The sequence below is a fragment of the Aptenodytes patagonicus genome, chromosome 17, assembly GCF_965638725.1.
Source record: "Aptenodytes patagonicus chromosome 17, bAptPat1.pri.cur, whole genome shotgun sequence".
Taxonomy (NCBI): domain Eukaryota; kingdom Metazoa; phylum Chordata; class Aves; order Sphenisciformes; family Spheniscidae; genus Aptenodytes; species Aptenodytes patagonicus.
The window spans coordinates 4,208,037-4,236,036 of record NC_134965.1 but is presented as its reverse complement, the minus strand read 5'-3'; the positions used below and the strand labels follow the sequence as shown (position 1 = coordinate 4,236,036).

The 28,000-nt window shown below is 42.2% G+C and overlaps 1 protein-coding gene across 5 annotated transcripts; it reads right to left on the bottom strand.

Moving 5' to 3' along the window:
* Positions 1-2: 2 nt before the first annotated feature.
* On the bottom strand, positions 3-27,061 carry UBE2G1 (ubiquitin conjugating enzyme E2 G1). 5 transcript variants are annotated; one of them, XR_012996695.1, is made up of 7 exons: positions 26,856-27,061; positions 11,484-11,586; positions 8,337-8,434; positions 7,071-7,249; positions 3,399-3,522; positions 1,329-1,364; positions 3-1,206 (listed from the first exon to the last, which is right to left on the bottom strand). XR_012996695.1 is itself a non-coding variant. In XM_076354864.1 (6 exons), the coding sequence occupies exons 1-5, from the start codon at positions 26,899-26,901 to the stop codon at positions 3,436-3,438; spliced, it is 513 nt and encodes a 170-aa protein (XP_076210979.1). In that variant the 5' UTR covers positions 26,902-27,060; the 3' UTR covers positions 3-1,206; positions 3,399-3,435. The 5 variants fall into 5 exon arrangements, 4 of the variants coding, with proteins under 4 accessions (XP_076210979.1, XP_076210981.1, XP_076210980.1 ...); XM_076354864.1 differs by lacking the exon at positions 1,329-1,364 and having other exon boundaries at positions 26,856-27,060; XM_076354866.1 differs by lacking the exons at positions 1,329-1,364; positions 26,856-27,061 and adding an exon at positions 17,982-18,012 and having other exon boundaries at positions 8,337-8,429.
* Positions 27,062-28,000: the final 939 nt, after the last annotated feature.

Genomic DNA, 28,000 nt, shown 5'->3' with positions numbered 1-28,000 from the left:
CATTATTATTGGAAAAAATTATATTTTGGAAGAACTCACTACAGAAGGTGACAGAATTCCAAAAATCAAATTACATGAAAATATACATCGCAATTTTCTTTGTACATTAGGTGAGGAAAACTCTGAAGTAGAAGGCAAAGAATATGAAGGGCCACAGAAGAGAGAAAAGGGAAAAAGGAGGGAAACTATTTTTGATACCAAACCCAGAAGTTAGTCAGCTGAAAGCCTACAGATGTGCATGCTTGAACTCAACCTTGAGAAAAAACAAGCCTCCCCCACACACACCCCGCCCCACAAACAGGCAATGAAAAAGGCAAAAAAAAAAAAATTGCCCATAAAAAGCAGCTCATTTCTATCTTGGACTAACTTAGTCAACTGAACTTCCAAATGAAAGCGCTCAAGTCCCTTGGAAGTTAAAAATCCAGCAGGCTGCTCAAGGGTGCTCCACGGCCGGTTTTATTGCTATACCCAATTCAAGATGTGCAATTGGGTTTAAAAAAAAAAGGGGTGGGAAGGAAAAAAAAAAAGCACCTTTGAGATTACAAAGGTCATCATAAAAGAAGACGCAAGTAATTAATAGCAAATCCTTTCAGGGTTTAATTAGGAAAATTTTAAGTTCTGTTGGGGGAAATAAAAGGGAGCACATTTCCAAAAACCAAAAGAGATACTAAACTTTAATAAGCAAGAGATTTTAATTAAGCCTCAGTGGGTCAAAGGAAAATTAAAGTGGGGAAAAAAAAACCCACAACTTCATCCTAATTGGTTTTAGTTTGACATGCTTCACAAGTTGTTGTTTTTGTTTTTTGTTGTTTTTTTTTTTTAAACTGATAGGAAACAATGAATAGGGAGAGAAAAACCTGCTAAAATCTTTAGAATTTACACGATTCTATTCCTAACTACAGACAGCATTATTTGGTACAATGTGTATTTGTGGATGTACATGAACAGTATATATATTATCCGGATCATGTTGTGCTATGTACACATCTTTACAATTCTTCCTGAAGGTTAAAGCAGTTCATTAGATTTCAAAATGCGTAATCATCTTGTGTTGGCACTTGTTAGGCTCTTGTCAGCATTGATAACTGGCATGTTTTATTGCAGCCCAGTTCCAGCCAGTGTTTGCCAACTTGTAACAACAGAAGTCCAGCAATAGGTGGGTAGAGTGCAGGAAAAAAAACAGTGCCATGTTTCTCAATTGGAGACCTACAAAGAAATCACAGTTATTAAAATAAAACCCCTCATCATCCTCAATTATTTTAAAAGATGTTAAATAGCATTTCAAGCTCAAGGAAGATAATCATTACTTGAACAAGAACTTTACATACCTCTAAACAGAAGATGCATAAATCCAAAATCATCACCTGAGAAAGACTTGAGTTAGTTCAGCATACTGTGTATCCAAGCTCAACTATCAGACTTTCAGGCTCCTGTTACTCATGTTGCTTGTCACGTGCATAGCGTGTAAACGTTCGATTATTCACACGTAGGGCTAAACACTTGTAAATTTATCATTGAAACTTCCGTGCATCACTTACTGTGAATGATGGATGCTGCTTCAACAGCGAAGTGCAGTACAAAATGGCATAGCAGTGCTTCATTAAGCAGTAACACCACAGCTACCTAGTCAGACTGTGCTTGTTTGAAACCAACTGTATGGCCCCTTCTCATTGAATTCATTGCCCATCACTTACTTAGGAGGAGTCACCAGGACTTAGAAAAGCTTTCGCCTTCCAAAAAGGCAACACAGCCAATTACTTAAGTATTTGTCACGAGCATTGTTTCACTATGGCCAAGTTTAACATGGCAACAGAGCTGAGGTTAGTTAAGGATACTCTGGAGCATTACTCACAGTTACTCCCTTTCTCTAAGACAGAAAAAATTGTCAGCTGCATTAACAATTCTTACACTCTAGTTATAGGCAGTTATATAAGACATTCAGTTCTTTTGCTTAGTCTTTTGATCAATATTAAGCATTTTCATGCTTTCTCTATCCTGGAGAAAGTTCCGTTCAATCAAAGCATTTCTGCAGAGAAGAGATACTGCAGTACTAGCTTGTCACAGATGGAGCCTTCCCCCACCCCCACAGTTCTTACAGAAGTGTAAGAAAGGAATTCTCTCCTGTACAACCTTGGTGAAGAAAAACTACCTAGCAGGAGCATTTAGTAAGCTGCTCTAGTTGTTTAGACAGTACAACCCCTTTAAACTACATACAGTGCCGTATTTCACCCCCACAAGTTCTGTATGCTGAAGCTAACTAGTACATATGGTTTTGGGCTTCTCCAGCCAAACGGGTCAGAGTAGTTTATTTGCCAAACCAACCATTAAGAAAGGGCAGCTTCAACACAAAGCTCTTGTTTTACTTTGAAAAGCAAGAGTGGGAAATTATTAGCTAGTTGAAGTTTTTCCTTGGCATACCAAGATTAAGGTGACCAAAGGCCAGGCATTTAAGGGCCATGTTTTACTACAGAGCTTTCTACAAGAGCTTACTGTGTAAAAAAAAAAAAAAGTGTCCCATTAAAACTAGGATGGGGTTGTTCAAATTATATTAAGTATCTTGAGTCAGAAGCTCATTTTTAACAGGGTGGCATAAAGTGTAAGTATCACATTAGCTACTCTCAGGTCAAAACTTGTCCAGGCTCTCAGATATGCTACAGTTCAGTTTCCAAGCAAAACATAGCTGTTTTTCTGAAGCTGTTTCTCAGCCTTCCCCAGTAAAAAAGTTTTTTGGGCTGCTGAAGAGAACACCACCTTTCTTGGTATTATTGATGGGTAGTATCTCAACTTGATCCTTCCTGATATGCTAGTAGACTTTCTATTAAAATTCCCATAGATACCTGAAGCAATCCTTTCCAAATGGTTCCTAACAACCTCACTGAAGTCTTATTTAAAACCTACATGCAACATGCCACCAACATCTGCAAGATAAACTCTATATATACACACACATATATGAACTTGAGATAGCAAGACAGGATGCTTTTAAGATTCAAAAAAGTGTTCTTCACAATAATGAACATGAAAAAATGATTATTCCCTTCTATTACAGCTCTAGTAACCCCTAAGCACTATTAATAAAGCAGGATGAATAGTGATAAAGAGAATTTCAACTTCTGAACAGCATAAATGCAAGAGTACTAGAGAAGTTCCCCAGTCTTGGCAGAAGGGGCTGTTACTGAAAACTAAAAGAATTTTCGAATGCAGTATCATATACAGCCAAAGAACTCCACTGAGACCATGCAGCTGAGAAGAAAGGTTGGTTGGTTGGGGGTTTGGGTTTTTGTTTTTTGGTTTGGTTTTTGGGGGGGGGGGGGGGGGGAGAAAAAAATTAGTTCAGCAACACTTAGGCAGGAAATCCTCAACTCAGGTAACTGGCTTGTCGTTAGAAGGATACTTACCCTGAAAAAAGTGAAGCTACTAGCTGCTGAATAAGTGTCACTCAAAAGCAGTTTCTTGGCTTTTTCTTACACAGCGGGCAACTTTTCTTTTAAATTCTCCATTTCTGTCTTCTCTCCATTCTTTCTGTAATTGAATAGACAGCTTTCAGATGTCAGTCCTATAACAATGTGCAGGTTCTAGGAAGACTCTTGGTGTTTTTAGACATTAGCCATCTAGTCAACACGTAAATTTGCTTACAGTCATTGAGCTAGTCACTGAAAACCTGTGACATTCAGGACTTTTGAAAGCTTGCTCTGGGTTTCTATGCAAGCTGCTCACAAGACAGTGAGGACACAGCCTTTCCCCCTTGGATTTTAGGCATTCTCCAAGACTAACCTGGTGGCTACCAATATTTCACAATGTCTAGGACAAAATCTATTTATTTCAGCCTGCAAAGTAGCAGCAAACTCAAACTGTAGACCACAAGCTATTGTTACAGGTTAGAGAAGAGGTCTTTAACTGCAGTAATGAAAAAAGGTACACAGCTACTGTGGAGCCAGTAGCTATTCTGCAATTTTTAGGACAGTTTCAACTCCCTCTCAATCTAGCTGGGACATTCCAGGATAGAAATACAGAAGTCACAGTATTCAGAAGAGGCACAGCAGTGTCCTTAGAAAGAAAACACCTCCTAGTTAGATACGGCTGCAAGATATTGGCTCCGTGAGGAAGACTTTAACAGAATACTCAGCACACCTATGGGGATGGTCTCTGTGACACGTATCTGATTTCAGAACCGCATAGATGAAGAACAAAGATGAACAGGAGGATAGGCAAGAGGTAAGTCTGAACCCAGAGATGTGCACACCATGGTATCACCAAAACCCACAGGAAAAAGCACAGCCAGTTTTAAGTTTTTTTGTGCCAGCCTCATGATGAGCTCAGATGAAAGCATAGGAGCATCATACACTGTGACTAAGGTTGACGTGTTGGGTACTGGCAAGGAAGTGGTGGGAAAATATGAAGAACCCCTTATTTAATGAAATAAGTTCTACAATTCTTAGTTTTTGATATACTCTTATTGCAGGGGTGGGGGAAGGGGTTAAAAAAAAAACCCACACTGTTTTACCTGAAGCAACCTAGCACGCAACACCTTTGGCTACTAATTAATTTGTTCTTTTTCAGCAATTAATACAGCAAGCATTTGGTTCCTTGGACTGGGACATAGGACAGCTTACACAAGATGGCTTAAGGCCAAGAAAAGCATTGAATTTGTGCCCTCCTAGCTTCAGATTCTTAGTTTTTGTTTCTACCTTTTATATTTGTAGTTCTATGAAGCAAATAGCAAAGTTTCCAATTTGACAGCAATCTCTCCAAAACTCTTATTTTAGGTCATGAACTGTTCTATTTGCTTCTCACAATAACTATTCAGGCTCCTGTCCCTCATTTTTCTCCCACTCCAAGCGACAGTACTCCAACATGCATAGTTCATTTTTCTAGGAAGTGGGTACATCCCCTGCTCCTATAATGCTGTGACCTGTCTGTAACACCTTATTCTCTAGACTCACTTAAAACTAGAAATTAATGAAAGTATCTTTTAATAACTGCCAAATAATGTTGCCACAGTAAACTCGTACTTTGTAAACAAAGTAGAAGACATCTTGATAGCAGCCCAGAATAAAGCAGATGAGCTGCTGATTCTTCATTATCCCGATGAGTATGTTCTGGTTAATATGAAGAGGATGCAATCTACAATGCAGCAGGAGATGCTAAGCTGCTCAAGCAGCACATTAAGTTTAAACGCTACTTGGAACATCTAATACCACAGTCAGAAAAATAGTTACTAGCATCCAAAGGTTACACCAGTGATGCCTCAGTACTGTCTTTACAGTTGTACTTGGATTTAAGTTTTCGTTCTTTCAAGCTGGGCTAGAAAATGCTGTGTTTCCTTAAGACTTTTTCAACCTTTACCCTAAGGTTTTCTATCTCACATCTCTCTGAGGAAGAGAAAAAAAAAAGAAAAAAAAGTAGCTCCCGACATGGCTGGCAGAGAGTAGGGCACACTACAGGAAGATCAAAAAGCTCGCGAGATGCTAAGAAGGTGACAAGCATAGCTAAAAGTGTAAGCTTTCTCCAGTGTTAGGTCAGCTCCATTCCAACATACATCAGTCTAAACTGAGGAATTGTAATTGTACTTTTAGCATTTCATTAATAACTTGCTCCTTCCAGTGATCTCAGGTTTGCCAGCAGAAAAGGTCCATGTGTCCTGGGTATTTGTTTCCACCAGTAATGTGACACAAGAAGGGGAGGTCCGACACTCAAAAGAATGTTAAATGAGGGAATTCTTCACTACAGCTTTTTGTGTTTGTGTTTGGTTTTCTTCCCATTAAGTTTGTTCCGCACGAGACTATTCCCATGATGATTTTTCAGCAGAGCTCAACCACCTTTGGAAATACTGCCAGCATAGTAGAACAAAGGCTTCAGGAAACTGAACTCCCACCCACTTTGGGAACGTATAGCTAGCTTGACAGAGCAGGTTAACATGCTTCTAGAAGACTTCGCATCTTCTGATTACCCTTTTTCTCATTACCCCAGTTAAAAGACCTAGAACTTCTCTTTTGTGAGAGGGTATCATGTATTAGTCACTGCTGAACTGCAATTCAAGAGTAATTCAAAGGAAAGTATGTTGGCGTATCTCAGATGAATGGGACCTGAAGTCTGTTCCCCAGCTCCCCTCAGAAATGAGAATTTTTCCCCTCCCCGCCACAAATAGTTATTAGTCTAATTGCTATTCTGCTATAAACGCAGCTCTTCTAGAGAGCCGATAGCTGTGTTTATACACGCACGCAGAACAGGCCATGCTCCAGAAACACTATGCTGCATGAAACACTTGCATCTCACTTAAGACAGAATCCTTACTGCAGATTCACCCTGGTCTTTGACTATAAACCAGGCCATTCTTCCTCACTTCTTAGCCAGTCATTCTAGTCTGGGACAACACTTCCTCCAGAGTTGAAGGCCAGATGCCCAGTGAAGCTTTCAAGTACATTCTCAAAGCAGACCTACACAGTCAAACCTACTGCTTTAATCCATGACCCAGGAAGACTGCTGTAGAGAGGTGGATGCAAAAAGTCACAACATAATTATACTGAGGGACCCCACCACGTTTTCTCCTTCCATTCAAATCAATAAATCTGTTAACAGCTTATGTAATTTCTAGGACAAAAATTTTGCTGCATTATACTAATAACATACTAGGAACCAAAAAAGTTTCTAGAATATGTTACAAGTTTAGCTGCAGAAGTTAACTGCTACATGTATGTAGCCACGCAGGATTTTACAGCCAGCTTCCTTGAATTTTTTAAGACTAAAGGAGCTGAAGTTTATCCATTAAGTACCTCTGTGCACAAGTTATTTACTATAAATAAATGCATTATTGCACAGGAGAAATTAAACCACTGCCTATGAAATTTGACAGCATCTTTCCCTTGCAGTTTGTAAGAAATCTCCCAGGGCTAACTAGTAATTCTGTTTCAAAACATGACTGCTTTTCCCAACAAAAAGGTAGCCTTAGCCTGTGACAGAAAAGGTTCTTCCAAAAGTTACTGCACTGTTTTGTCAAACTAGAAGCAAAACTTCATTGCAAGTTTAGGTTTCTACATGGAAGACAGGTGGCAGACCAAGAAAAATCTTACCGCTGCATCAACGTTAGCAGGAGAATCACCATTGGGATCTGCCAGCATAGAAATAACACTAATCATTATAGTTTCCACTGTGTGAATGGGAAGCCAGCGTTCCTCAGGTTTTTCATAGCCATATTTGTCTTCTCCAGGCTCATGAAGAATTGAAATGCAGACATCGCCATTCTTGTCAACTACAAAACAGAACGAGGCATATTTCAGTAATGACCAACATGCTGGCATTTCTTCAGGATAGTTATGGAACTGTTAGTCTTCACTCCAGCTAGTCTGAAAACACGATGGTGAAGACGCTTTACAAAAGAGGAAAGTAATTAACTATTACAGAACTCAATCTGTAATAAATAGGGCTTGGTGGAAGTCTGTTATTATGCCTGGACCTCTGGCAGAGAGGGTACATGGGGAGGAAGAACTTAATTCTAACATCATGTTGCAACTTCTGAGACTAGATAGGCTTCCACTAAAGCTTTTTCTGTTAAGTTCAGCAAACTAGACAGTGACTTTTTTCCACAGCAACAGCTGGATATTACTGCAGTATATTGGAATATGATTTAAGCTGCTGGAATTAGAAACTGCCTGACAAGTACTCTGATATTTCCAGAGCTGAAACTGACACAGCATCAAAATAGTCTCTCTGTCCCTTATGATGGGAGCACTGTGCCTGTCTCCTCCCAGCTTTCGACATCTACAACTTCAATAATGACTTTAGAAACTGAAGAGCATTCCTCCTTCCCAGTAAAAACCTTCTTCCACTTTATTTTACCTTCCCATCTATGTCCAGCAGTCCATAAGTAAGTGAAACATTAGGAGGAAGTCTTCTTTGGAGGGACTAAAAGATGCTGTTATTTCCTTTCGTGCTTCACTGGAGGAGGACAACCTTGGGCCTTCTATATTGAACTGCCAAGTTAATAGTACTAAGATGAAATATTTGAAGGTATAACAAAAGGCAGCTATAGAAGTCAAGTTTCTCCTCAGACCAGAATTTTGCACTTAGGGGGAAAAAAAAGATTAAAAAAAATCCCTGAACAGTTACCAAGAATTCAAGAAGCTACTTTCAGTAGCTTCTGAAAATACTTTAGGAGCAGTCTCTCAGAGCAGCACTATTAAAAACTCTTGCCATGGTTATTACTTCTTTATGAAGTGAAGATGGCAAAGTAAACACAGAGTTTCATATTTCTAACATGAATAGAAATGTATCCATTTGTCTTCACCGCATTTTAGTTCTTAATTGCAAAAAGAAATTGAAACTTTGACATTTCTTACCATTTGGATGCCAGATTTCTGTGATGAATTTCATTTTTGGCGGCCTCAGTGGATAGTCTTTTGGAAAAGTAAGATGAGCCTTGAAAACACCACCTTCACTGGGGAATCAAAAATATCTTAGTAGAGTTTCTTGTAAGCTTAAGCTGAAGATTGGAACTTACTGATGTATCAAAAGCTCCAAGTCTACCCCTCACACAGCTTCACATCATGTTAGTAATTAACAGTACCATCATTTCCATATGCAATGCAAAGAGTTTCTAGATTGAGAAGATCCTTTTACAAGATACTGCCAGTTCCCCAACACTGTATCTTTTTTAGAATAGGGATGATGTTCCAGAGGGGAAAAAACCACACACACAAAAAAAATATCAAAAAACTGCCAAGGAATTCACCATCTGGAATTACAACTTACATTTTTCCTCCCAGTACGTTTATTAACAGCAAAAAAAAAAAATATTGCCAATAACTCCCCTTCTCAAGTACAGCCCAGTAGATACTGTTTATTTTCCTCCTTTTAGACACCTCAGTCCTAATTTCTTGGTATCAGTCTGCAGCAGTGAGCCTCAGTGAAAAGTTACAGAAAGCTTTATAGTTGTGTCTACAGCATTACTTTGTAAAAAGACTTCCAGTTCTACCTTTTCAACACTAAGCTAAAAGGACTCAGACATGACAGTGAGGTGTTGTGCATTAGTTACCCACTAAACTGCAAAACAATAATAAACAAGAGACATCCAGTTTTTATGTGGAGTTACAGGCCCATATTTAACTAAGATAACAGTTTGGGTTTGTTTGTTTCTTTTTTTTTAAATAACTAGGTTTCAATACCCAGGAATAGTCCCTTTTGAAAAGATGCAAAGGCCTATATTAATTAGAAAGCCTTATAGATGGACTATTTCACTAATGTAAGTACTATAACATTTGCCCTGTTACTGTCATTTCTTGTAATCGAAGTTTGTAACAAAATTTGAAATTACGAAGGCAGAGATTACAAAAACTGGAACATAATCTCCAAAGAAGGTGGCACGAGATGTGCAGTATGACAAGCTACTCCTCAGTAGCCATGCAGACAAAAGAATTGATGTAGAAGAGACAAAGCTGTTCAGTGCAGTTTTTTTCCCCTGTATTTGTAAAGGAGTAGGAGCCAGTATCCAAAGCCCACAGGCTACTGAGAAAATAACAAGTTTTACCACCACTAACCAAAGATGTGCAATTCTAGCAAGTGTCTCCAAAAAAAAACCCAAACCCGAAAAGCACTAGATCTAAGTGACTTGGCTCTTAAAGCAGCTGAGGGGATCTGAACCCACAGCATTCATTTTCCACAAGTTTTAGAAGAGGCAGGCAGTTTCCAAAGAATCCTTCATCCTGGGAAGGGTAAGAATTCCAGAAACACTGGCTGTTTTAACATCCATACTAGTCAAGATAAAGGAGAGTTAGATTACATTTGTTAAAGTCTTTCGAAGTGAAAAAGTTTTTCTTCCCCTTTTTAAAGGAGCAGATCCTAAAGCTACTAGGCTGTATGGCATCCCCAGTTGCCCCTCATCAACTACATATAAATACAGCTCTTATAATTGGATACACATTAGAAACCAGCTCATGAAGTACCTCTGTCAATTAAGGGACATCAGTGCTATTTTTAGCACTATTCCTGATAAAGGGGTCTCTGTCAGTAGAGCCATGCACTGAGTCTAAAGTCTTTTTAGGTAAACTCGGAATAAATAAAGTGGGACCAGGAATGAGACTAAAGTTTGAAAACTTTGAACCGCCTGGTTAACTTAAACTATTATGTTCTACTCCCTAGTCTGTTTGACGATGACAGGAAGGATTCAGTATAATGCCACCTTGAAAAGCAGCAACTAGGGACTGGAACGGAAGAGAGCTTCTTATCCAAAAAGCCTCAAAACAAGCTCAGCACCTTATTGAAGTGGGGGGAAAAAATGCTATTGCAATTTCTAACATCTAAGAGGAGGTTCAACTAGAAGCAGTAGTTCTTTACTGACAGTATTTATAAAATGGCCATGAGAATATAATGGAGCCACTACAAGACTGTTCAAAAGAGGTCAACAGAAGTTGGAGAATTCATCTCATGCAAGACTTGAGAATCACAATGTAGTGAGCTTGAGGAGAAGCAAAGCAATTCAATTACTGTGCTTAAGTACTTATTCAGAAGTCTGCAGACAGAGGTATACAACAACTTCATGTTGGAACTAAAACTGACCTCAAGTAAATGTCACTAGGCTTATGTATCAGTAATTTACCACTGGAACAGCTTAATGAAGGAGAACAGAGTTCATCTTCAAGAGCTATGCTTTAAACTGACCTCTTCTGGGCATAAAGCCTTTTCCCAGGAGCTAGAGTAGATGATCATATGTAACCTCTATGAGAAAGAGAAATCATTCTCTCAATTGGCCAGAGCTTTTTTTTAAAAAAAAAAAAAAAACCACACAGCCAACCACACTGCATGTGCCAGAGTGCTTCAGGTATATAGCAATGCAAAAAACACAGTGAACTTAAATTCCAAGAAAAGAAGTTACTGTATGAACTGCAGAGTTTTGTGTTCAAATGTCAATTAAAGAACACAGCCCTTAGGATAAAGATATAAGCTTTTTGAAGCCCTCTGTGCAAGGTTTGCCAACAATTCAAATTTGATCAACACTGAGGTACTCTAGGTCACACTTGGAAGTTCTCCCATCTCAAACTGACAGGACTTGAGGCTAATTCTATGGTCTGCTGCAGTTTCCCCGACTACATCCCTCTTGAATATTTTCCTACAATCACCAGCATGAAGTTGTAATGGTTTAAAATAGTACTATCAGCTAAACTAGAGCCTCACAGCAATAACAGCAAATAGGGGATTACCTGCCTTACTTAAATGCGTAAGAAAACAGAAGCTGCCTCTAAGTATAGGCTATTCTTTCTCATTTCTACACAAGTGCAATGGGATCAGTGTTGCATTTTCCTAGGGGAGCAAAGCAGTTTAGAACTTCCATATAGCAAATTCAGCTATTTAAAGGTATTTCACTAGCAACAGAACAGTATTACCTAACTTACGTCAGTATGAAGATTTAGGTTAACTTCTACTCACTTAGACCAAACTAGAACTAGTAAATCCGAGTTCACTTAAGTTTCTGTATAAGCATCAGTACTTACTATAGTGTATCTGGAGGACCAATAATAAGGACTTCCCATCGATAAAGATCATTGTCATCTATTAAGCCCGCTGAAAAGCCTTCCACTGGATTTTTGTTGAGCTCTGTGTAGGAAAAAGAATTTAAAAGAATGACTTTAGGTGTCTATGATACGCATTTGCTGGTTTTGCTCATGCCTCTATATGTGACCAAAAAACCCCATGACTTTCAGTGATTTGGCGACTACTGATGGACTTATGGCCTGGGTGAGTATCCTCAACTCCCTACCACACACAACAGCATGCTGCCAGAGCCGAGACCCATAGTCTGACTCTAAAACTAAGTACATCATGAGCAGAAGGGCCAAAATAACTCAGAACTGTGGGAAATGGTCTCCTAAACTAGATACCAACAGCTGTGTGTGCAAGTCAGAAAACAGATTTTCTACTAATAAAAAAAGCCATACTGCTTTATAAGAACGCTGAGGAGCCAGATTAAACTAAAGTCTATCTTTAACTCTAGAAAATGTTAACAGAAGAACAAAGTCACAACATGTTTTTATTTAAAACTAACATCCTATTTCCCTTAAATGATTTTTTTTCAGAATCTGAAAGCATTTGAGACCTGTGCCCAGTGCATTCTGGAGATAATGATTTACTACCTTCTGAACTACTAGAAGCAAGCATAGAAGATAAGCTGTTATGCTGTTTAGGTTTTGGGTTTTTCTTTTTTCCTTTGTTTCAGTTTTATCCACTAGCGATAAGCAATACAGGATTCTAAGTTTCTAGGCTACTTCATATAGTTACTGCCAGATAGAAGGCTTATCTGGAAATAGCTATGCAGAAGTCAGACCTAGATGCAGACTACACTGAGTTTCTGTTTTCAGCCTGCTCCAGGAAAAAGCGTAAGATTTGGAAATAAACACCTCAAATGAGTTCTGCCTAAATTTCAACTTGGGGTTGCGGGGGAGAGAACGTCTCTTAACCAATAGCTTCAGGTCAAAAACTAATTTAAATGCCATATTGATGCCAAATTGAAATTCTTGATCCAGCACTTCCAACACTACATACAAAGTCCTGATGGATCTTGGGTATTTAGGATAGGAGATGGGGACAAAAAGTTATTCTTTCAACTGGTCAGTAATTTCCAGATTAAATTAGGGATTTTTTTTATTTTGTTTTACAATTACTACTGCACTTATTTTAAATCCTGTCAGACATTATACAGCCCTCATTATTATATTCCACAGTACAGTTAGTCTACATAGTCCCTCTTTGTAAACCCAATAGCTGTATTTTGTGTTGATTTCTAGGCATTACAGGCTTAAATTCAGAGGTCCTTATAATGCCCTCAGGTACATGCAGAAGAACTTTAAGTGAGAACCTCATACCTTTATGGAGAAAAGGCTACCACTAAGTCCAAACTGATTTGCCCATAAGCTTGCAGTCACTGTTTGCCAGTTAAGTTCTTAACTATCTAAAGCATGGTTAAAAAATGCAAGAAGAATCAATTCAAGCGCTACACAGAAGAATCCAAATCCACATGGGAAAAAGAAAGCGCTCAGCTCACATGAAGGACCAAGGTCCTGAAGAGGTAGATAGCAGGAATACCGACTTTGACCATTAGTAATTCAGAGTCAAATCTATCCACATAGATGACTCAATGCTAAAATCCCAAGAAGTATATTGGAAAGGCTTTTCTTAGAAGCTACCCAGCAGGGGTTTAGTCAACAGATGAGGTCAACCATTCACTCTCCAAGTTGCAGAACAAAGACTTAGGTATTGAACCAAATTATGTTTTCTCAAGACAATGCCTGAAACAACAGGTAACATCACAGGCTATTTAACCAAGATGCAAGCTTCAAAACCAAAAACTATAGCATGGCCACACCTCCACTAAGCAGACCAGCTTTCACCCTCTGGCATCTATGAAACTTTGTGGAAACAGCTGCATGAGCTTGAGTAACAGTTCTATTTAACTTTAGGTGAAAGGGGCAGAGAGACTAGCTAAGTGTCTCACATGAAGTGAGGACTTCACCAGTGACTTACTACCTCCCTACTACAGACATTCCTCCAGCATCAGATATTAGAAGTTCCACCACATTAGTAGTTGAATATAACCTGCTTTTTCATGCAGGATCTTATAAAAAAATTGTCTATTGCTTGTGCAAAAAAAGCCACCTCTGTTCAGGATACATAAGTCATCCTTTTGAATATTTTATTAGTATTGTAATATGGAATATCCAGCATAACAACTACAGAAGTCAACAGTAAGAGTGCAAATATTAGAGTATCCCACCTTAAGACTTTAATACCTGAATTTAAGCCTCCAAAACACAAGTCCCCTCATTTCTGCATTTCCACAGGGAGAAAAGGGTTTGTGCCGAGTTCTGTGTAAACTGCTGTAACTCAAGCTGCTCACATTTAGCTTCCTTATTGTTTGCTAGTTACAGTAAACAAGCCTGCCAGAAGTTAAGACTCTGGAAAACTCAGCATGCTTCTCTATCTAAATATGCCACACTATTTTCGAGTCCAACATATACATTTTCTTCTCTATTTCTTGATTCATGCTATTGCAATTTCTTTTTAGATCTGCCTCAGCCTCCAAATAACTTTTTTTATCCTTAAGTCCTTTGAAACATTTTTCATGTACTTGTTCCCAATGAAAGCCAGCTCTTAGACTCTGACTCACACCTAAGACCTTGCAGCACTATATTGCAAGAGATCTTGTGAGAAGGAGTAAGATTGCTGGATGCCAACTCTTGTAAGGCAGAAAATCTGAACTGTATAAAAGGGACAGCCATTGACAAAAGTCTTCAGTTACAGCAGTTATGGAAATTTGCTTAGTGGATGCTGCCTATAAAGCAAATTATGATGTTACTTCTTTTACAGGAGGTGGCATCAGTCTCTGCTTGTAAAAGGTTCTCATTTTCCTTCCACGGTAGCAATACTGAAGCATAGTTCAAATAGCTACTGCTTGCACAAATACTTTAACTTGAGGTAAAACAGATATAAGCTCAGGCACCTTCCCCACTAGAGGTATGTGGAATTACCATAGGCAAGTTAAAATGAGCTTTTCCATCCAGATTATGTATGCTAAACTGAACATCAACTAATGGCTGGTTGGCAGACAAAAAAGGAAATCTCAGGAAAGTTTTGCACTGGGACATTAAGAACATCCTTGGTTGCTTTACCGTGGATAGGTAAGAGCTGCTACTCGTTAAAACTTGCAAACACTGAAGCCTAGGGTTTGTTTGGTTTTGGTTTTTTCCCCTGGATATAGCCAATGCTGCACATCAGAAAAGTTAACTCGTAGTACCACCTACCTCTTCATAAGTTGAGACTCACACAGCAGTGAAATCCATGCGCCAAAATCCCAAACGAATAGCGATGCCGCTATGGCAAGAAAGGAGCACGCACACCCCATGCTCACAGTCACAGGAGTCAGCTGCTAGGCAGAGGGACTTCTGCCCACCAACCAGAGCCCCTGGTGGCACTGCGCTCCAGAAAATGAGACACCTGTTCTCTGCGTCTGTCATTTCCTACCAACTACAGTAGTTAACTACTTGCAGCCTGAACCAGAGTTTTCCTAGATGAACACATGGATGGTGAGAATGCTTCATAAAGCAAAGGATTCAATTCCTTCCCCCAGCCAGGGAGAGGGAAGAAGCCCTTGATGCAGGTCGTCTACAAAGCCCTGTTGAAGAGCTAGCCTACAAGGCCTGGAAAAGCAGGTAAGTCAGACACCCATGAAGAACTGAATCCCTCCATGTTATTTTTTCAACATTTAGTTTTCCTTTGCAATTTCTTGTTTAGCTAAAGATATCCTGTACTTTTTAAACATAAATGAGTATATTAACACATTTCCATCATGTCCGTGCCTAAATAAGTGCAATTTACTTGCTACTATATTACACACTATGGTTTAGTATTTCTGCCAATATTTTCTGCATTTCTGATAGAAATATATAATAGAAATTTTTCTTCCCAGAGGAAAAAAAAAAAATCTTACATTCACTCTAGAAGCAGTTTCAGGTAGAGTCCTTCACAGCTTAAGCAGCAGCTGACAGCCAGAACAGCACACACCTGGACAGCTGCCAAGCAGCAACATACCAGGAAAAGAATCCTGTGGCTGCTTATAAATTAAATATTCAGTCCCTTTAATCCCAGTCCTGAATCAATACCTGATTTGGGAGATGAGGAAGACTACAGGCCCATAATCCAACAGAGTTGTTTAAGTCCAGAACAGACTTTAATGTCCAATGCCTAGTCTTCTACATGATCTGCCAACACAACTCAGTGCTCCTTTAGTGGTTTAGCTCTTACTAAAGCAGAACTAACTTACCATTGCCTTAAACTTGAGCCTGTACAGTACCATAAGCTGTGCTTCCAGTTTCAGTGTTTAGTTGACACCAAGCTACCGATGTTCCCACACTCACTAAAACTGCCTTCATATAAGCCAAGAGACTTTCACCAATCCAAAAGCAAAACAGCATCAACAAAAATGACTAAGCAGAAACAGCCCTATGGCTACATGTAGCAGCTATGTATGGCATCTAAACTTTTCAGCCTGACGTTTCACCCAGCCAGCCGCTGCACATGAACACTTCAGAGTATTTTAAGCTACACTACAGAACAAAGCTTTCAAAAATAAAAGCTTCTACATTATTTTTAATAGCAGCCTCTTTAGCAAGTTACAGTGGTTGAGTTTTGTGCAACCAGTGGATTGAGTCCAGCACAAAAACAGAGACCAGACAGCCCAAGTTACAGCTAAGGCTTCTGGAGAAATCATCTAGCTGACTTACACACAGTTCCCAGAACAAGCAGGCCCTATCAGAGGTTTACATTTGCTACACATTAGGCTTGCTTTTTCTTGATTGCTTTTTGTGAGTCTCAGTACTAGTCCAGGAGCTTCTAACAACTGTACAGACTGAAAATCCTCATTCTAGACTCTTCTTCTCCATACCCCAAGCCGTGACTTCCAGTTATATTATTTAACTGAGGTCAGTTATGACTTCCAAGACTTTCCTTTCTGCCTGCATACCCAGCTGTAAGTCTCTGATTCTAGAAGATTAGGGCTGAGATAAAATAACATGATCTCTTTGCAAAGATGTATTCCCAGAGCTCTCCATATTATCCCCTTTCATCATGTTCTGTCTTGCTCCACAAGCTCATCCAAAGAGTTCAGACAAAACATAGCATGAGATACACACACACTCCTGGTAGCCAGTCTGGCAGTGACAAATAAGATAGCAATTAAGATAGAACAGTTTTAGTCTCAGAAGGACATAGTAATTATTTTGGAGTGAGACTGAAGCAGTAAAGACAAACCTGTCTTAAAGAGAGATCTCTACCAACCAGTTCAGTAGCAGCTCTAGATTTGACTCTAGCCTGGCAACTAACTAATTTCCAGTGCTCCATGCATCACCCCCTGTTCATAAGGGCAGCATTACAGACTTCTACAAATCTAATTCTCCTCTCAGTTCAGAGAATTTGTAGGCAAGGTTGTATAGTTAGCATTAACAGGCAAGTTGCTCATACAAGTCATCTCAGTGCAGTGCTATGCTGCTTTGCGCACTGCTGCATCAAGATGCTTTGCTTGCCATCTCCTCAGCTATACCTGTAGAGCCTTCCAAGGATTTGCACAGTGAAGCAGGTTTTGGAAGGATGGAGGACAAGGTTGGGGGTTTCTTATTTGATTTTTGTTTTTACTCCCAACCAACTTCCTAGCCAGAGCCACAGCTCAGTTCAGCAAACAAGAGAACAGCAGCACTAGCCCAAAGTAAAGAGGCAGAAGCTCCTACAACTGCCACTATGGGTCTGTGGATTAAGGTTATAGTACCAGAGATACTTGACTAGATAGAGTCTGGAATTCTTTTACTAGTAAGGTGTCACATTATTCTAGACATAAGCTAAGAATCAAGTTTATTTGTTTTGTACATTCTGTAGCTCCACGTTCACATGAGTTGAGGCATACCTGAAGACAGAGAATTAAAAGTTCGGTTTTCAACTAAATAGCTAACCTGACTCTTAACACACTAGTCAGAAGCTTGCAGGTCTTTGGTACTGTCTTGGTTCTAAGGGAGTTCCCCATAGTCCCTTAAGTCCATTGAGGTGGCCACTGACAGACACTGTCAATGCTCCTTTAGACATTGATCTCAACTTAAAGGTCTCAAAGCCAGCTCTCTCACACAGTCTCAATTAGACCACAGATATCCAGCTACCGATCTGACCTGGCAACCCAGTTTACTCAGCCCATGATCTATTCCCATGCACCATTTTACCAGTAAACCGGCAAGAACAGAGATGACCTGTTCTGAGACATTTTCTTTCTGTAGCACTCTTCATACACAGAAGCCTTCTGTGTACACACATTCAAACCAGTCCTTTTCCAACATCCCACATACACAGAAAGGAGGTCTCTTTCCCCCTCCCCCTGATGTGTTTGCCATTAAGCAAATGGCTGCAACTCAGTAACTTAAGTAACTGCAGAGCGCAGTGTGCCTACTAAGCCCACACACCTTTTCTCTCAAGATGACAGTGGTGTTACTTCCCTGTCCAAAGCAGCTTCCACAGAACACTGGAAATACAAAACATACTGATGAAAACCTTCGAATTCCATAGTATCGTTTAACATTTTGAAATGGTTATGCTTCCAGAATTAAGATTCTCAGCAGTAAGTTTAGAACATATGTTCAAATTAATATCAATCATGTATTTTTGGTAGAAATTGAGATAAACTGTTTCCTGAAGAGCCCTCTTTGGCTAGACTGCTTGAAGCATGCTGTGTATCTCATCACTTCAGAATCTAGTACAGTTACATCACCCAGGTTAAAATGGAGATTGAACGGGTCCGTTAAATAAAATTCCTACTAAGGTCTGAATTTTGAGGGAAGTGGTATTAGGAAGGAAAGAACAAGGATAGTCAAAAGGATTGGAAGAACCCCGATTCTGAAGTCCACACCTGAAAGGAAGCAAGTATCTCACCAGGAAACATTCAGTGGTTTGCCCATGAAGAGTCAACTGCAGCACAGGGCCACATTCATCTATCACACTCGGTATAATAGAAACCTCACCTTCATTCTGTCCTCAGCGTCCAATGCATGTTTCCACTCTTAAGAGTCAGACAAGCATCAGGTGGGTACATGCATCTGCCTGTATTTGAGACTGTCACCCTCAGCAGCGTTCAATAGAAATCTTAGTAGTTCCTGAGACTCCATGATTGCCTCATCCCAAAGCAGATGTCAAAAACAGGTCAGATGACTCACACTTTACATGTACTTTTTTTTTTCCTCACCTACAAAGGTGCCCACAAGAGCTTCACATGTCTACTGCATATAACTGCTAGAATTTGGCAAGACAAGTGTCATCCTAGGTGCCAGTCGTATTCACGTAGTTGAGTTTCGCATGGACAGCAGGAAAAGTTAATTAACTTCTTAACAGCTGTTTGCAAATTACCAAGAGACTAAAGCTACAAAAAAATTCCATCCAACTATCTTCTGAGCAGTCATATACACATCAGTCATGAAACAGCACTGTTGAACAGAGCTAAGAGTTCTAGGATGTGTGTGGTTTACATACAAGAATAGAACACGATTCTAGGAAATCCACTGGAAAGTCTGTATCACAAGACTATGCCATAGGGAGACGTTAACATCTGAAGAGTTCATCAGAAGCTTTCTTCATCATATGCATAAGTTGTTGTGCAAGTCAAGGACACTTTTCCAGCTTGTTTTCTCTTTTGCTTATAATATGAATAACATGTTTGCATATCCTAATTTGAGCTACATTGTTATTCAGAATTGTTTTAAGACATTTCTCTAAGTGACTCCTGACAGCATCATCTTTTAGATCAGCACCAAGTGCGAGCCAACTAAAAAACCAGGCAGTTTGACATACTAGGTATTGTGATGACTGCATGGAAATAGGTTTCCCTTAACTAACAATTCACATAAAGAAAGACTGCATGGGAAAGCCTTTACAAAGGGTTTCTATCAAAAACTCTTTACTATCATTCTAAACCTGTACAAGCACTGTTAACATTCATGCCCAGGAGAGCAGTTATTTTTATGGAATCCTATTTCATTTAGATTGCTATACTTAGTGTTCTTACTGGTCTGGATATCTGATCTGTTCCAGCTGATATGCCTTGGACCTGAGAGCAGGAAGAAGCAAATATGAACATTTACACTTGCAGGGCGGCCTAAAACTCAGACCTACTAGATTCCATAAGTGAAAGATGTTGCCAAGACCAGTCTACTGACAGATATCCACACACCACTGAAAACTGAAGCACAGAGCAGGTGCAACGTGGTGATAGCACAGGCCTGCATGTGAAGTGTTACCCAGATTCTGTTCCCATACGTTGGGACAAAGAGCAGACAGTGCGAGTTTCAAGAGTCACATGCCCTCTTCCTCACCCAAGCCACCTGCTCTTCTTTCTCCAGGCACCTAACTTTGCACGCTCATTTTAGTATTTGGTTAGTTTATACTTTCAGAACAGCAGCCACCTTTCAGTTCACTTCCACTTCATTAAAACCCAATCTTTGTGCTGGAAACAAAATGCTGTTGGTTTGTTTGGGTTTTTTTAATGCTTCCACCCTATTCTACACCAATACTTGAAGCTTACTTCTGCAGAATACCCCACATGCTTAAAAACTTTCAAAAACCCCAGCCTTACAGGTGGCAAACAAGAACTTCTAGATCAAAACAGAAGTTGCATTAAACACATCAGAAGAAAATTTAGCAGAATGCCTATTTGAGGCAAACAAGTTTTACCTACAGAGTTCACTTATTTTCAAACTGTTTAGAATAGGGCTTTGGGGGAAGGGAAAAAAAAAGACAATTTGTACCAATACCAACCACAAAAGGGATCAAGTAATCCTATCGTAGTTGAATATGCATATACTGTTCCAAGTCTTCCTTGCATTAAAAAAAAATAAAAGTTGGAGATACAGAAGAGTCAAGGCAGAATCAGTTGTAATTACAACATGTGTTTTTTATTTGAGGACTACTCACTCTACTTGATTTATCCCAGATCAGTTTCTCTAAACCAAAAAAGACATTTATAGCAAATCAACAAATCCTTACAGTTTACATTTCTACAGCAGAAAGCTCTTTAATACTAAAGTTGGAATCACTAACAGTCACACAAGGCAAGACATTTTAGTGGGATTTGGGTGATTTAACATCTCCGAATAAAGATCTCATCAATAAAGCAGGAATTCTTCTAATGAAAATATTTTCTCAATAGGTATTAATTTGCTCCTTATTTCACAGGATCTCCAGCAGCATTCTCCCATTCCACCATTCTCTAACAGAATAGAACAAAGTCACTTTACTGCCAGATCCAGATATGTCCACACCTCAGTGTAACTTACAATGCCTTCTTTGGGGGAGTAGAGAAGGAAAACTCATCATTTATGGTAAGCTTGGTTCTTTCCCTGAAAGATTAGTAAGTGACCTAGCCAGAGCCAACTGGCTGTGACTATAGCTGACCCATCAAGGGGTAAGCTTCTGAAGCAGGTTGTTACTGCTTCATCCTGTTCAAGCAAGTGGTTGAGTCATCAAGCCCCTCCATTCTGAGGTTTAGCTAAACCTCACTTTCCAGAACTGCCAGCATCCCTGAATTTTTGCTCTTGTGACTGCTTTCATAAATACTCTTTTTTTTGAAGAGGCAGAGTTCAGCTTATTTCTGCAAGAGGAACATTTGAAAAACTAACATGTGTGGCTAGTAAAGTTTGCCAGAAGTCACATCCATTATGTTATTTGCAGTGCAACAGAAATTCAAACTGCTTGTACTGCTCAGACTCTAGTCACTGTAACAAGGCATGTGTTTTAGCAACGATATTATCTATAAAGTCAGCATGAGCAAGGTAGCTTTGATGCTTCTGTCAACACATCCTCACAAGAAACAGGATTGTCTTATCTGCCATAATGGGGCCCTACACTGCAAGAGTGTTAAGGTGAGTGGTACACACATGCTGTATCTAAGCATCCCAAAAAGCATCAGAGCAACGAAGATTGATGGTTATCTAAAAATATGAAAGAGTCCTTTTAAAAAAAAAATGCAAGGGGGGTTACAGCATTTTAAGTGACGCTGAAGTTGTTTGACATGTGCAGGACCTTGGAGTCTTAACTATTCAGGATAATACAGAATATTACTGGTCATACAAACAAACCTCTCCAAGAAAGCTAATAGGCAGGCTAGCATCAACTTAATACTTCAGGTCAGTGCCACTCAAATGATTATCTTGTAGATAAACCTACTGTAAGCCAGTAAATAGCCAGTACTAAACTGTAAACAAAGGCTTCTTATACCACCAGCCACTCAAGAGATATGCTATCTCAGCTTCGATCTATAAAGTGATCTTAATTCTGTAATTCCCTCAGCATTCACTACTCAAATATTTTAAAAGTAAATCTTATGTAACTGCCAGAAATTCAGCTAGCTCAACATTCCACTACAAGAATTTTCCACACAAGGAAGTAAAAGTTGTTGAACTGTCACATTAAGTATTTAATACAGTTTCTCAACTTGTTATTTTTTAATTAGACATTTTTACTTTGAAATAGGAGCTGTATACACTTTAAATTGAAATAATGCCGTATTTCTCATGTTTGAGAAAGATATTAGTGTGGGTTTTTTGTATCCTAAGTTGGAGAATATTTACAACACAATACAACTTCAGCCAACAAGGGCATGGTTATCCCCCTGTTTTCAGTGATCCATGTTTATGTTAAAGAGGACTCGCACTTCTGGTTCCACTGTGCGCTACTGATTTAACTGCATCCTCCCTACGTGATTTTGCTGGATGAACTAGACAAGTCTGCCTACTCTAACAAGTCTGTGTCAGCAACGATTTGGCAGAAAGATGAAATAAAAGCATTCAGAGAAATGCCTCAGTCTGCAAAACCCTTGGGCTTCTGGAGACTGGAAGAGTAGCTTTACATTCTCAGTTGTCTCCTGCCTCCTTTTAAAGAGCATAAAATTTTGGGGCTGTACAGAGAACACAGTTTATCCTCCCCCCACCTCCCTGGGGGGGGGGGGGGGGGAGGGGTGTGTGTGAACTCCGCTAATCTAGTGCTATACCAATCTACGTACTTGATGTTGACTTTTTTTTTTGAAGTTCAGAAGCACTTCATTCTTTTAGTTTTTCCTGCACCTTACCCAGAAAAGGAAACAGACAGGTCATGGCTTCTTTTTCACATTATTACCAATCCACAAAGTGCCCTTCTCCTTCAAAGAAAAAGGGAACATCTATAAGAACAAATATGTTTATTGAATTTTAAGAGAATTCCAAAAGCTGCTAGAGCTTACAATTAAGTTGATTTGCGAAGAAACAGCCATTTAGCTTCACAGATATCCATAGAGGAGAACCTCCCTTCAGCTCGAGCTAATTAGACTAGTGCTCTAACTGGCTTTGATAGTCAGAGATCCCCACTCAGCAGTTCCTTTAAACACGTAAAAAAAGGAAAGAAAACGAATAAAAACTACCCAACTATCTAACTACTACTATCTTGATTTGAACTGTTCTTGTGCCTAAATGGTGGCAAGCACATGTCAATATAAAACCAGCTACTGTACTAATTCCCTGGTGATATAGCTCAATATTTCATTAGCAAAGGCACTGTGAAGCTACTTAGTATTGGGGGGGAGGGGGAGAAAACCAAAAAACCAAGCCACATCTAACTTGAAGCTATATTTTATGACTGTCATTGAATATCCCTTCTCTTAGAGCACTATCAGCATCCAGAACACACCACTTAAGTTGACAAGCATGTTGTATATATGGTGCTGTGGTACTAGTTACCTGCTCAAGATCAATGCAAGCCAGCTTGCTCCAGAAAAAAAATAGAAGTCTGTCTTCATACACTTATTAGAGCAACCTGGGATTACGTTGTCAAGTTTCATCCTGTGTTTTGATAAGACCCTTGGTTTTAAGTCTCACTGACAACCAAGATGACTTACCAGCTGACCTTCACTTTAACAAAGTCTTCAAGAATCAAAACAACTCATTGAAGTGCTACATGCCATAGACACCTATTTTCCCCATAATGTCTTTATTAAGATCCAAAGCATATGGGAGACAAAACAGGTAATCATTCTGAGAACTACTGTTTTACATTCCATTCTCCTCCTGTCATTGGTTTTTTTCCTCTTGGCATTGAAGAGAGCTATCCAAGGTCTCGCCCATTAAAGAATTTCTACATTCCTCAACTGCTACACCATTATATGGGTTTCAGATTCCCCCTTCAACCTCCCTCTACTTCTGGATGTCTTACTCCAAGTCTAACAGCTCCGACTTCCGATCTCTTGTGCTTGTATAATGCTAATTTGACAAGTAAGTGATCTAGAGAAATTTAAACTAGTTCAGATCACATAACTCGTATCCACTGCCTGTTCGCTGTCCTCCAAAACCCAACTACTAGGTACAACCCAATGACTCACCACACAATATAACGCAAAAGCTGCATGTAGCAGAAGGACTGAAGTATCAGCCCCACCAGGGGATAGAATACCACAATGTTGATTTTTGTTTTGAGGTAGAACAAGTAGTGTGGGTGTAAACAAAGGAACACATTGGAGCAGCTGAGACTTGGAAGAAGACAGTCAGCAGTAGGGAAGGAAGTTCAGACATCATGAAGCTCAGTCTCTGCATTGCGACTTCAAGTAGCCTGCCATCAGAAAAAGCAGTGTCAGAGTCTAGTTTCAGCTCAGTTCAAATGTTGCTTAGGTTATCACATATGGAAGAAACTATTTTCTTTCTCAGGTCAGTTACTCCAGATAGGACTTTTGAAGAGTTCAAGACTCTTCTTCAGTACTCAACCCCACACTTAAGTATGCACACGCACAATCACTTTAAAAAAAAAAATTGAAACCATATTAATACATGTAAAAGGATATCAAAGGCACCAATATTACTTAAAACACAAAAACCCCACAAGAGACTTGCATGTTACATGCAAATGGTTGCAGTACTTGAATCAGCACAACTGAATCAGTAGCAGTAATAGGGGCAACTGGAAAAGCTTACCAGTTTTCACCATTACACATGAAGCCTTCAGAAAAGAGTGAGCAGAAAGGTAAACGGAAGTTAACCCCCAAATCTAACAGTCTACAAGTCTACTTACATATCCAACCAGCCTGTGCTTACAGAAGGTCTTAAGACCTCACAAGACAAGAAAAAAAAAAACCTACACAACAGAAGCTGACAGCTAATACTTATTATCGAGAGGCTTCAGCTAAGTGTCAAACTTTCTTTCATGGAGCACAATTAGTCGGTTAAAAGAGAAATTCCAGACAGCCGAAGAACTATATTAGGTTACCAAATGCTCATTTTCAACAAGTTAGAGAGCAACTATCCTACACTATTGCTTCCCTAGGGGGATCATTTATAGGAAAGAGAGGCTTCGCATCAAATCCAGTCTGGAGCTCCTGTAGTAAGCCTATACCTAGTGTTATTAGCATATCCAAACATGCAGACACACCTCACTGAATGTCAGTAGCAGCTTCAGTAGTTACTAAGGCATTAAGAGGTGCATGCTGATGTTCAGGACTGCAGCCGCAGTATGTATGAGGGTTTTTGGGTTGTTTTTTTTAAAGAATGTCACCTTAAAGGGGTAAAAAAAAAAATCCTGTGCTAATAGTTAACTACGTTGAAGTTTCTCAAACTTATCAACTAAAACCATAAGATAGTGCTGGAGATGCAACAAACACATCATCTAGCTTACTATACCTGGTAACACAACTTCACCTCCTTACTGCTAACAATGTTGTTTCCCACCCTTATGCTTTCAAAGACATTACTGAAATCCCAGGCCAAAATCCTCCTCCAGGAACTCCTGTACCATTCGGTGACCCCGTCCCTTTGTACGGCTACTCAGCAAACTTCAGCCAGCCCTGTATTTGCCTGAGTTTAGGTACACCTAGCACACATTTCCTTATCTGGGTATGAAGCAATTTTTACGTAAGGGACGAAAAAGGCAATCAGATTCGCCCAAGGTGCCAGGCAGACCTGCGCGTTTTCTCGAGGGGATTACTTTATCCCGGCCGCAGAAACCCAGAAGGCAGAGGATGCGGGGGAACATGTGCGAGTGGGGGAGGGAGTGGCGGCAGGCTCCTCGCCGCACCCGGCTGCCGGCTCGTTTCTCTTTAAATCTGGCAGCGAGCGACACATGGAGCTGCATTGTGCGCCCCGCCGCCCGGGCGGCCCCGCGCATGCGCGCCGCCGCCGCCGGGCCGGGCCGGCCCAGGTCCCCTCGGCGGCGGCGGCCCAGGCAGGGCCAGCGCGCACGGCCGCCCGCCCGCCGGGGGACAAAGGGAAGGGGCGGGGGCGCGACGACGACTCGCGACGCGGAGCCAAGCTGCCACCCCGCTCCCCTCCGCCGCGCTCCCGCCTCGGCGGCGGGGTCGGGCCCGGCGCTCCGGCCCTTCCTGTCCCCGAGCCCGGTCTCCAACTCCTCCTTCCCCGCGCCCGTCCCGCCCTCTCGCCCCCGGCGGACCCCCTCGCCCCTTCCTGCGGGCTCCTACCCGCAGCACGCGGCGGGCAGTCCCGCTCACCCTCTCCAGGACCGGGTCCTCCCCCCCCCTCCGCCCGGATCCCGGTGCTGCCCGGTCCTCTCCCCCCCGTCAGCGCCTGCAGAGCCCCCGGCTCTTCTGACAACAAAGGGGGAAGCTGCCTCCCCCTCCCGACCCGCCCTCCCCGGCGCAGGGCACGGGAGGTGAGGGTGGGAGCCGGGACGGGGGCACCTCAGGTCCCCACAGGAAGGTGTGCGTAGTGGGGCGATTCACTCCGGGTCTGAAGTACCGTTTCCAGGGGGGAAACCTCCCTCCTCTTCGGTGCCTGACAAACATCTCCTCACACCACGGAGCCTTCCCCGCTCACATCCCCCTCGCTGCGGGGAGAAAAGCTCCGGCTACCTTCTCCCCCCCGCCCTGGAGAGACAGGGCCGCAAGAGAGATCGGGGAGCCTGCCAGGCACGGGGGGACAGGCGACCAGGGCCATTGCCAACTCCCGCTAACCTGACGGGACGGGGGCAGCGAGGGAAACGCTCCCCCCCGCCATGACGGCCCTCCGCACCCCTCCCCCCGGCTCCCCTGGCAGCGATCGCCAGGCAGGCTCCCCCTCCCCCCCTCGGCCTAGTTCCCTCAGCTCCCGGCTGGGCAGGAGAGCGGCGGGAGGGGGGGGGGGGGGGCGTAATCTCCCCTTCCCCCTCACACGCACACCCCGCCGGCTGCCCGCCCCCTCCCCCGAGCCGGCGCCCCTTCCCCCACCGCAGGCCCCGGCCCCCGTCCCCTCAGAGGCCGGCCTCCGCTCCCCTCCCCACCGCTCCCCCACCCCCCCCGCGGCGGATCGCCTCCCTCCCCCGCGGCCGGCCCCCAGCCCGGATACCTGCTAGTTGTCTCCGCAGTAGCAAGGCGGACTGGAGCTCCGTCATTCTCCCCCTCTCTGCCCGGGGAGGGAGTCCCAGCGGCGGCGGGGACGGCGCGGCTCCTGGTGCTGCGAGCGCCCGAGGCGGCGGCGAGTGGCCCTCAGCCCGCCCGCACCGCGCCCCCCGGGGGTCTGGCTCCGCGCCGGCCGCCGCCACAGCACGCAGGGTCCCTGGCAGGGGCGCGCGGCCGTGGCTCCGTGCCGCCCTCCTCCTCCTCCTCCTCCTCACCGCCGCCACCTCCTCCTCCCCACGCCCGCCAGGAATTTCACTGCACTCCGGGCCGCGGCGCGCAGGCGCACTCCGGCCCGGCCGCCGGCCCTTCCGTGCCGCCATCTTGAGAGGGGTTGTGGGGCGGGGAGGCGGGGCGAGCCGTCTTTCGGCCGCCATGTTGAGAAGGTCCTCTTTTTCCCCCCCCTCTCTTTTAAAGCCCTAGCCTGCAGGGGGGGAGGCAGAGAGCTACTGCTGAGGAGGACTTTCCTCTGGAGGGGCGTAGCGCGCCGTCCCTCCACAGCACGGTGGTTGTGCTGCTGGCTGCTTTCCTGGCTGCCTCTGTTTGGCACCTCAGTGAGGGCAGAGGGGCTTCTCCTGAGGGACAGCTGGCTGCTCGCTCTGAGAGACACGTCTTCCCTCAGTTACCACACTGCACAAGACTATTCAGATACAGGGCAGTAAGTAACAAAAGCTATGTGGGCATTTTGTCCCTCCTCAAAGCCCTGCTTGCCCTTAGACTGCAGCCATCTCTGCAACCCAGTAAAATACACGAGTTTTTGAGGAGGAGCTAAAAAGAGCAGCTAAACAGAACAGGCTAAAAAGAGTTAGCAGCTGCTGGATGAAAGTCACTCATGCAGGATTGCTGCAAAATGTAGGAGATTTTTGTCTGTGGGTGTGATGGGGATGCTTGGGTGAGGGGGAGCGCGCTGCTGCGCTGAAGACGTGCCCAGGAAAGAGAAAGAGGTATAAAAGGCCTAAGTCAAACCCCATGTTGTGCTTGTGAGGTAAAGGGGCTCTCCTGCGTTAGTTTATCCCTGAAGGATGTAGGCTTGATTTTGGATCTCCAGCAAAAGCCTTCAGAAAAGGAGCTTTTGGAAGATGACTGCAAGTCTGA

Coding starts and splice junctions, on each gene's coding strand:
- UBE2G1 (XM_076354864.1), bottom strand. CDS start 26,901: ATGACGGAGCTCCAGTCCGCCTTGCTACTGCGGAGACAACTAGCAG. Junction 8,435..11,483: donor GGTCCTCCAGATACACTATA/GTAAGTACTGAT, acceptor TTGATTCCCCAG/TGAAGGTGGTGTTTTCAAGG. Junction 3,523..7,070: donor CTGCTAACGTTGATGCAGCG/GTAAGATTTTTC, acceptor ATTCAATTACAG/AAAGAATGGAGAGAAGACAG.